Source organism: Paramisgurnus dabryanus, chromosome 20 (assembly GCF_030506205.2).
Source record: "Paramisgurnus dabryanus chromosome 20, PD_genome_1.1, whole genome shotgun sequence".
Classification (NCBI taxonomy): domain Eukaryota; kingdom Metazoa; phylum Chordata; class Actinopteri; order Cypriniformes; family Cobitidae; genus Paramisgurnus; species Paramisgurnus dabryanus.
Window position 1 is genome coordinate 22,255,332 of NC_133356.1, and position 10,696 is coordinate 22,266,027.

A 10,696-nucleotide genomic window follows, 5' to 3' on the forward strand; every position below is an offset into this window, starting at 1 on the left:
GGCATAAATAAAAAATCGAACAAGAATAAACTTGCAATAAAAATGCATTGTTAACCAATATTTCGATTTTCAAGAACAATTTACGTTTTATAGCTTTTATTTAGGCGGATTGCATTAATTTTGTTTGGTGCGACGTCTAATGCGTAAATACAAACATCAGAAATCAGGCAAAAACTTGTTTATTAATGTTATCAATATAAATAACTTTATGTAATGTTATTTCACAGAAATTTATTCTGAGAAGCTGTTAACGTTATAGCTGAAATACGTAAAGACATACATCTTATAATAAACATCTTATAATTCGTATATTCACTCATATCATGAACCATTTCAACAAAAATTAGTTTTTGTTGTTTTTATTGTAATTGTCATGATTATTTTTGTTTTGATATTATCTGTTAATTGAATTTCATGTGATTTCAGGTTGTTTAAGAGAATGTATATTTATTTATAAAATCTGTGAAGAGTAGATCGTTTGGAAAGATAATTAATCATTTGTTTTTGTAGTTGTAAAATATATGCCATACATTTTTACATATGTAGACATATTTTAGGCTATTATACAAGCGCATTTGTGGAATTTTTTTTATTAAAATTAAAGCGTTTTGTGGAATGGGATTTTGTGAATTTAGAAATGCTGTTACTAAGTCATTTTATTATTTTAATTGTATTGTGGGCATGTCCTCAATTTTTATGAATAAATAAAACGGATTTCAAACAAACATGACATTTCTCTGAAGTAAATGCTTGCTTGAGCCTCTCTCAGTGTTTATGAGAATTCCATTTTATTATCTATAATGTCCAGCACAATAAAATGTATAGAGGTTACTTACTTGATAGCTATGAATATAACATCATATGCATAACTCATAAGCTAAATAATTGTGTATTATTTGAAGTAAAGTCATTCAATGTAGCCTCTCAATTTTCTGTTTTTCATGATTCATTTTCCCTTATTTGTTGTACGTGATTTTTTTCTGTGTGTTCTTCAGTGTTTTTCTGTCAAGCTGCCATGCACACTTCAAAGTTGTAAAAATTGCTATAAATTTAAAGTGAATTGAATGAATGATTTTACTCATCTCCCTGAAATCCCAGACCATTGTCCACGCCTACCCCGTCGAAAATGCGCATCTATTGGCTGCAGGAGCACAGGAATACTAGATCAGACACCGTATTTGGCGCACAAGAGTGTATATATGACCAAACTCTCCTCCCAACGAAAGCAGACACTTGTTGCTTAACACCTCTGAAGACTAACCTGGCATACATTTTAGTGTGTAGTACTGAGAGAGCGTGAGCTCCAAAGCTCCAACTTTGCCTCGTGCAGGCACAGGAGATATGAACACCATCCATAACAACAGTACCTCTGCTATCAACCCTCTGCCAAAAAGCGCACACGAGTCACAGGATATGGCCGTGTATTGTGACAACTTCAGTGTTTACCACCAACAGAACCTACCTGCACCCCAAAGACCAGCGGGATACGGCCTGAGCGAGTACACACCGAGTCCAAACCCATACCTGTGGCTTAATGGACCTGGCGTCAACGCATCTTCATCTTACATTCATGGAAACAACAGCCCATCGTTCATCCCTCCTACTTACGGCTCTCAGAGACAATATCTCACGAACTCGTCCGGGTTCGCCGGTCCCGATCTGGGCTGGCTCTCCATCGCGAGCCAAGAGGAACTTTTAAAGCTCGTGCGTCCTCCGTACTCATATTCGGCGCTAATAGCCATGGCGATACAGAACGCGCACGAGAAAAAGTTAACCTTAAGTCAAATATATCAGTATGTGGCAGATAATTTTCCGTTTTATAAGAAGAGTAAAGCGGGGTGGCAAAACTCCATTAGACACAACCTTTCCTTAAATGACTGCTTTAAGAAAGTGCCGCGCGACGAAGACGACCCAGGTGAGTGGGATACAGCAGTGGCCAAAAGTGATGTCTGGAGGGCATTAATTTGTATGATATTTGTTTTAATTTAAGGAACATGGTACAAAATGGAAAACGCTAAACTCGATTAAGATATTTATTTGCCAAACAAAACTATAGGAAATCTTTTATTTAAATATACAGTACACGAAAATGTATTGAGAAACAAAATGCTCACAGTCAATAAATCATGCATGTTACTACAATTATATCAGTTATTGTTAATGTTTATTATTAATGTTAATAATAATTTATTATTTTTTATTTTAAGACATTCTCATGGCCCATGACTCGGTGAGCTTTGGCCATGTGTCATATTTTGCCAAAGCCTCCTTATTTTTTTCTTAAGTTGAACTTCAGATCACAATGCAAACTACACACAAAATACAATATTTTTAATAAATCTTAAATAATATATTTGGAAAAAAATCCAAACGGTTTTCAAGAGATTGCCATCTTGGCCTTTATTGTGGGATCGCGCAAACATTTAGAATGTTTTTTCAAGACTCTCGCAGCCTAAAGTTGTATTAAACAGTACATAATTCAAAGGTAAGGTAATTTTAAGCATCCAGATTGTTACTTACTATTTTTATTGTTTTAAGGAAAAGGAAATTATTGGACTTTGGACCCCAACTGCGAGAAGATGTTTGACAACGGAAACTTTCGCAGAAAAAGAAAGCGCAGATCCGAAAACAACACAGGTGTTGCCAGCAATACAAAAACAGAGGATGATCGACAGCTTACAGGGATGAAACACACAGACAGCAGCAATCACCTTACTGGACCCGCATCTCCTGACACTGATGGGCCTAATGAAAGCCACAAAGCCACATCTCCTGCTCTTGCTCCATGCTTCAATAATTTCTTCAACAGTATGTCTGCTTTAAGCTCTTCTTCAGCACCTGCCAGACAGGGCTCTCTAGGTCTGGTAAACGAACTCTCCAGCCGAAATATTAGTACCTTGAATCCGTACCATGTCAGCTCAGCATCTGACGCAGGTGGGCCGAGTGACCTCCAGGACAGTGTTCAAGTTAACCGTGGGATGTACTATAACTCTTTTACTGGGGGCCAGAGCTCCCAGTTCAGTGGACACTTCTACAATAGTTTCAGTGTAAACAGTCTTATTTACCCTCGAGATGGAACGGAGTTATAAAAGCACGAATGCCTACAACAACATCTAAGCTAATAACGCCAATGTCCACTAAGTGTGACAAACAAAAAAGGTTTTGTATTTCTGTAGCTTGATCAGCAGACTATATGCAGATAACCTTGTTAATGCAGCACACATCAGACCTTTATGCATAAACTCCAAAAAATGATTTAAATATTAAGTACTTTGTGTTAAATTAGGTCTATTCTGAGACAACTGTAATTACATTTTCTGTTTTATTTAACTGAAATTCACTGTAAAAAAGAAAAGTTGGATCAACTTTTTAAAAAATGTTGGTAACACTTATGAAATATTTAGTTTTAAACTTTTTTAAGTTTTACCAATTTAAGTTGATCCAACTTTTACTTTGTACAGTGTTCATGTGCCATTTGTCCATGCAGTAGTTTCAATAAATTTGTCCTTTAAATTTGAATTAGTAAAGGTCTGAAACATTTGATGGCTTTGATGGAGAAATTGCCTTAGTTTCCATGATTGCCAAAATACAGTATTGTTCAACATTGAAATCAAGTTCTTGAGTTTGTCGACCTCCTTATTTGAGACTTTTGTATTTTTGTACTTTTGTAAAAGTTGTTTTCTTGTAGTAGTTTAAACTATTTATAATAACTTATGTATTCATGCAGTTTTTAAAAAAAATGTATATCTCTTTTTTTAAATGTCTACTCCATAATAAGTGAAATTGCCCAGCATGCACTAAAACTTTACATATTTGATAATCTTTAAATTCAGTTACAAGTCACTACATTTAATGTTTATTTTCCATAATTTTTGAGAAAAATACTTTTAAGGAAATAAAAAATCCAGTAACAAATTTAACAGTTGTTTTGTTTGTTTCTCTGTACTTCAAAAATATGGAAATATGGCCTGTAAATATCAAGGTTTAAACTAAAAAAAATGTAATATCAGAATTGTACTTTTAACCACAATCTATGTCTTATTTATGCTAAAAGGGTTAAATTATGTAAGTCAAACATGCAACATTTTGGCTGCTTGAAAAGTGCCTTTGAATTATTTCATTTTTCATGATATAGTCATTGTTCATTATTTCAATATTTTCACACTTCTTAGCGTAAAGACAAAAATATATAAATGACAACAAAAAAATTAAATCCTAAACAGGCTGTGTCAAAGTATGCTTGACATTTTTTAGTTAGAGAGGTTTGGATAGCATGGACACTGACTTTATTACATTATGATTAGTTTTATTTCAAAGAAATAAACTAATATTTTAATTGAAAGTGCCAACATGCATTAAAGCAATGCCTCATCATATAGCTAAATTACTATCTCAAAACAGTATCCACATAACATTGCTATGTGATGTATAATATCAGCATCATCATTGTTCTGTGCTCAGGTGCATTTTGTGTTTCAGTGTCAATACATTGTTCAATCAGTGGTGGTTCAGTCACCTCAGAGGAAGACATGTCTGAAGCCTCGGTCTTATTTCTCACAGAAACAATACAACCATTGTTTCTTTGTATTTCACAATAGCTATTACTGTACAGTGTGTTTTCAAAGACAATAAATGTGACTAGATTCTATATTCATATAGTTTTGCTTTTTGATGAGTTTATAAAGACAGCACATATTTAGCAAGTTTTGTGCCCATTAAACTTCTAAAGTGAAGCGAATTAAGGGGGTTGCCTGCTTTCTTTTGTGTTCTCTTCATTACAACTGTCTGAGTAAAAGCGGGACAGACCCAAGTGCTTGTTTAGAGATTAGAGGAGGAAAAAATCCCATTGAGAAATTCCCTCACTAAGCAGGGCAGTGCCACCCAGGAGGAGGTGGAGGAGAGGTGTGGCTTTAGGTGGAGGCAAACGAGAGCAGACCGCAGAGTAAGACAATAAATATATACAAATGTACATTTTTCAGAATATATACATTTAATAAAGGGCCCCTGTGATGCATAGTGCTATTGTAGGAATGAGATGCGCAAGAACAGTTACACCCTGTGCATTTTCAAATTGTTACCCCTCTCTAAATACACTGGGAGACACTCATCAGATTTCATCCTACACCATTTCACATGCTAGGGTGCGTTTGTGCATTTGGAAATCTTGAACTGCTGCCGTTGTTCACTAGTCTACTAGCGACCAATGACAGTGATCTGTACAGTATCTGATAAAGCCACCGTTACTGTATTTTTAGATCTTGGTGAGGAGGAGCCTGTTAGCATTTACCACCTAATGATTTGCTATATTCATTCAGAAACCACAAGACAGCTTTTAACGCTGACCTCTCTGCCTGTCAAGTATGATATTGTCAGTCAGTCAAGGCCTGATGATTAATGCTTACTTTAGTGCCTGGGACATCAAGCAATCACCCACCCACAACCAACCCCAACCTCATCTTTTAATCTCATGCTGCCTGCCTGAAATGCCTCTTTGTTTCTCAGTATGTAGCCTACTGTAGGAACCGTACTGTTAGGACAAAGTGTAATAAGACCACAGAGGTGAAGTAATTGTTTCCGAATTACTTTTTAGAGGCATATATTCAGTTTTGTTTTACTTCTAAAGCTACCTATAACTTAAGAGATTGGAGAAACACTGAAAATTGATATAGAAATAGAAATAGGCAAATTACAAATTGGGGAAAACATAAACAATATGCAATATCATAAAATGTTGCTTTTACATGCATACTGTAAAACAATAAGTATTTGATTGTACTTAAAGCATGGTATTTATAATGATTTTGAAACAATATAGGCATATATGCTAAAATACACCCTCCAGAAGCCCCAAAAAAGAGGCCATGAATCAGCAATTGTCAGGTGCAACAAACATTCAGTTACACCAAGCTGCAAGACAGATAGATATTCTTATTCACACTTATTCATAACTTTTTAAGTCTGGATAAAATGAAAAAAAATTACCTCTTACACTGTAAAACATGAAAAGTTGGATCAACTTTAAAAAGAACTTCAATTGGTAACACCTTTTTAACTTACATTTTTCACATTTAAGTTGGAAAATACTTTTTTGGAAAAAAAAGTTTTTAAGGTTTTTACCAATTGAAGTGATTTTTTTAAGTTCATCCAACTTTTCACTTTTAACCATGTATTTAAAAAATCTGAAATCAAATATAAAAGTCTTTTGTCAGTAATGTGTAGTAAAATCATTGACCCAATATGTCATTTTAACCCATGATGCCCTGTATACATAGATTTATGCATGATTAACACTACAGATGCCTAATCAAAATAAAAGGTAAAATTGAAATATCAATTGTTATATTTTTATAATTATAATATCAAAGTTAAAAAGCTGTAAAAAACATTACATTTAGGATAAATATAATTGAATATTATTATAAAGTATTAAAAGGCGCCTGCTACTATATTTGCCTGTTAGTTCATATCTTTATGTTCCATATTTTGGGTGGAAGGGCAAATGCAAATCTTGCTTACTGTAAAAAAAATGTCTTGTGGCCTTTGATTGCAAATTATAAAAATAAGGTTGAGTTAGCTTAAGATATTTCAACATTATTTTTATAATTTATAACAACTCCTAACTAGTCAAGAAAGTTTAAATTAATTGTAATTTTCTAATTTATTAAACTTAAAAATTTAAGTGCAACAATGAACTTTTAGTGTCAAGTTCAGCCTAACTGACTTCAAACATTATCTCAAACAGAACCTAATTAAACATTACAATGAAAAATTACAAGATGATGGAAAACTAATGTACATCATTATAATATTAAAAGTATATTCATCAAGTGCATGCTTTACAGTAAAAAATTTCCAAATCTAAATGTGTGTGTGCGTGTGCGCATGCGTGCGTGCGTGTGTATTTCTACAGTCTACTGTAAACGTGCCAGTACTTGTTTGGGAGGTGAGAAATATGAGGGCTTTAGAGCAAGTGATTAAGGACTGTAATTAAAGTATTACATCGCTTTCCTAGTGCTAAGCTGAGAGAAACAGCCCACCTCAGCTCTCTTCTGTCACACTGTCTGGATCTGAGACAAACCTTTACACACAATCAATTTTTCTCATGCTCCATTCAGATCCATTCAGAGTTCAGACGCATTTAGCATGACATACATGTTTCAGGTTGCATAAATTAACTACATGATTCAATTAAGTTTATATAATTGAAATGGCTGACTTCTGATTTGATTGCAGGATTTTGGGAATTTTATAAGTTTCCAAATCCGTACAAATGATCTGAGTTATGCTATGTACAGTGATAAAACAACTTAATATTCATCTTGCTGTAGGTGAACAATTTTCTCATTTGTGCCTATCCTTTATTTCTCCTCTAAGAAACATTTGAAAGCTAATACTCTAATGAAACATAAATGACATCTTATTTGACATTTCTGAAATGAAAACATTATTTAAAGCATGGGCAGCCATTATAATTAGTACTTCACTGGAACAATGATGCTACAGTGTTTCAGAGCTGAACTCTCACAAGTGTCCATATCCTGTGATAAATAGCCTTATAAAGAAGCTTTGCTAACAAATATGCTGTTTTTATTCATGTTTTGCCCCCCTTCCTGAAAAAAGAAGAAGTTCCCAGCAGGAAGCAGTTAAGTGTATGTGTGTGAAGCCGTGTGTTGGTCTCTTCAATATGTTTATGTATCTATAGGGCCTCAGTTAAGTGGTTGCGTTACCTCTCATGTGGAGCGGGCGAGTCAGGGCGGGTCAGTGCTGGCTAAGGTGTCCATCATTATTTTTACGCCTGTCGGATCCTATGAGGTTGCCCAGGAACTGGCCAGTGCAGAGGCTATGGGATGGGGGTCAGGGGGAGGAGTCAGACACACTCAGCAGATCTTCCGCACACAGAGGATTATGACCAAAAAGCAGATCCTACACCTGCATCGATGGGATGAGGGGGGAATTGTTGCTCTGGTGAGAAGGGATGAGAAATCTACAGGTAGTATTTGGGGAAACATGGGAAGGAATAGATTAAATAAAAATTTTTTGCTCTTGGTTTAATACTGTCTAAAATGAAGACAAGACATTATGCAATTGTTTTCCAGGAAATACCTTGAACTTTTTGTTTATGCACATATGTGTTTCAATTACATTCATGCATATGGCAGATGCTTTAATCCAAAGTGACTTCACATTCCATAATATGTGTGTTGTTTCCCAGGATCAAACCCATAACCTTCGGGTTGCTAACACAATGTTGTACCCATTAATCTATAATATTATGCCATAAAGAATTTACAAAAAAGCTTTTTATCTAGAAATACTAAAAATGTAGATTTTTGTGCATGAAGTTGATATATAAATGTGAAAGCATGTTAACAGAGATACAACATCTTTAAATATGATGATGAATAATCTGTGATATGCAAGACGCATACAAGCGGATGAGAGCAGATGAGAATAAAAAGTGCAATTGAAATGTGAATGGCAATAAAGGAATGTGTGTCTGTGGCCCGCATCCACTGTACCCCTGCTATTTGCCTTTATTTTTTAATTGGGTCCGGATTGCAATTTGCAGCTCTCCAGGGGCCACTTTCCCTACAGGAGTGTAATAAGCTATTAGCCGCTCACCCTCCAACCCCAAACACTAATCGACATGGACAACCCTTTGTGCAATACTGGGACAGGGGCCGCTATTGTACACCCGACCTTCTGCCCCCAGAACAGCAAGGGTCGATAGGGGTGCGAGCAGGGAACAGCTTCTCTACATTCACCCTGATATAAACAAAACAAACTGTAACATTTCCTCTGGCTCTCTGACAGCTGACGTGACCGCAACCTGATCCAAAGTACTTTATGTATTTTGTGTAATACTGTATAGTATTGCTTTCCCTTAAAGGTTTAGTCCATTTTCTTAAAAATAAATCCAGACAGATAATTTACTCACCACCATGTCATCCAAAATGTTGATGTCTTTCTTTGTTCAGTCGAGAAGTTATTGTGTTTTTTGAGGAAAACATTCCAGGATTTTTCTCATTTTAATGTACCCCAACACTTAACAGTTTTAATGTAGTTTAAAAAGGACTCTTAACGATCCCAAACGAGGCATAAGGGTCTTTTCTAAAGAAACGATTGTCATTTTTGGCAAGAAAAATTTAAAATATGCACTTTTAAACCACAACTTCTCTTCTTTCCCCTGCTGTGTGACGAGCCAGCGTGACCTCACGTCATTGCGTAATGATGTCGAAAGTTCACGTGTTACACACATGAAACGCACATTTGCGGACCATTTTTAAACAATAAACTGACACAAAGACATTAATTAATATCATTCGACATAAAACAACGTCGGAACAGTCTCCACACTTGTAAACACTAGGGCGTAGTTTCGCATACGTCATCCGTGACCTCTTGACGTTAGTGATGGGAGAAAGCTTCGAATCAATCGAACCAATTGCTTGCCAAATTGATTCAATTTTTCGAATCATTCGAAAAACCATACACGCTGGCGACACCTGCTGGTCAAAATAGTGTGAATGCAGCAAGATCTGCTATGGTCCAAACATTTTACACTTTTTACAAAATAATAGCAAGATTGTTCTAAAAAATAAGTTTTTGAGAAAAATAAATTATTTTATTTTATTAAGACATAATTAAAAGTGTATTCTGTGTTTTTAGTTTTATTTATGGCAAACAAATCATTAAAACGAACTCCTTTTTAATTATGCACATTTTTGTCATTAAATCTGTCTATAAACAAAAAGTAGACAAAATGGTAGTTTTATTAGTCACAAGGATGAATGTTTATGAACTTTTATAATAAAACTGACCAGAGTTCACCTACACTGGTCATTTGTGATCAACTCCCCCTAGTGGTGAATCGTCGGAATTTCGAAACGTTTCGAAACAGTTATGATGAAGCGTCTGCTAAAATCACGTGGGCCAGTTTTAACAAGCCCCAAACCAATGATTCGAAACAAAAGAGTCGTAAATGTTTCGAAGCCTCTTGAAGTGCTTCGAAATTGCCCTCACTACTTGACGTGATGACGTTTTACGCAGTGGCGAACCGTGGGTACTTCAGCTGGGCCTTCAAAATATGCAATGAAGTGCAAATGCCTCTCCATCCATAATACTAGGCTATTCGTATTTCGTTAAATCATACAGTGAACGTGTAAAAATTCTGAGCACGCAAAGTTAAATTACAGAATGGGCATTGTCTGCCTTTAAATGCAGTTTTAAAGTTTAAAATTACTTTAATCTAACTGATAAACACAAATACAGACTCTGCTGCTCTGTAATGACAGGGGCTCTGTAAATTTGCATTTAACAAGCTTAAATTATGTTCTTTAATTTATTTTTTATTTTTTGGAAATATATATTTAGCTGTAGGATACCTTGTTAATCTTTTTCATAAGGGGAAATATAGCACCCTGCGTTCTCAGTGCACCTCCTTGTGGCTTATAACTGTTGTTATAAGATATCCAGGGCTCGCAAAATCTCTAGCCCAAGCCCCGAGTGCTACCAAAATGTATCTCCGCCCTGCCCATCGGTTATAGCGGGGAAAAAAAATATTTGAATGTTTTCGCATTCTCTCAGATTTAGTTAGGAAATTATATTGTATGTTATTCGGCGTCGTCTGTCAGTCATTACTATCCTCACGTAACAAGTGAAACTGTCAGGAAGTAAAAGTATAATTAAACCCATT

At 35.3% G+C, this 10,696-nt stretch overlaps 1 protein-coding gene across 1 annotated transcript; it reads left to right on the forward strand.

The window, feature by feature from the left end:
- Positions 1–1,244: 1,244 nt before the first annotated feature.
- On the forward strand, positions 1,245–4,652 carry foxi2 (forkhead box I2). Its single transcript, XM_065297553.1, has 2 exons — positions 1,245–1,915; positions 2,539–4,652. Exons 1-2 carry the CDS (start codon positions 1,342–1,344, stop codon positions 3,087–3,089), a joined length of 1,125 nt encoding a protein of 374 aa, XP_065153625.1. The 5' UTR covers positions 1,245–1,341; the 3' UTR covers positions 3,090–4,652.
- The last annotated feature ends 6,044 nt before the right edge of the window (positions 4,653–10,696 follow it).

What these genes read in the sequence shown, in the direction of transcription:
- foxi2 (XM_065297553.1), top strand. Translation starts at nt 1,342, where the DNA reads ATGAACACCATCCATAACAACAGTACCTCTGCTATCAACCCTCTGCCA. An exon ending in GCGCGACGAAGACGACCCAG is followed by an intron (nt 1,916 to 2,538) that starts GTGAGTGGGATA and finishes TATTGTTTTAAG; the next exon opens with GAAAAGGAAATTATTGGACT.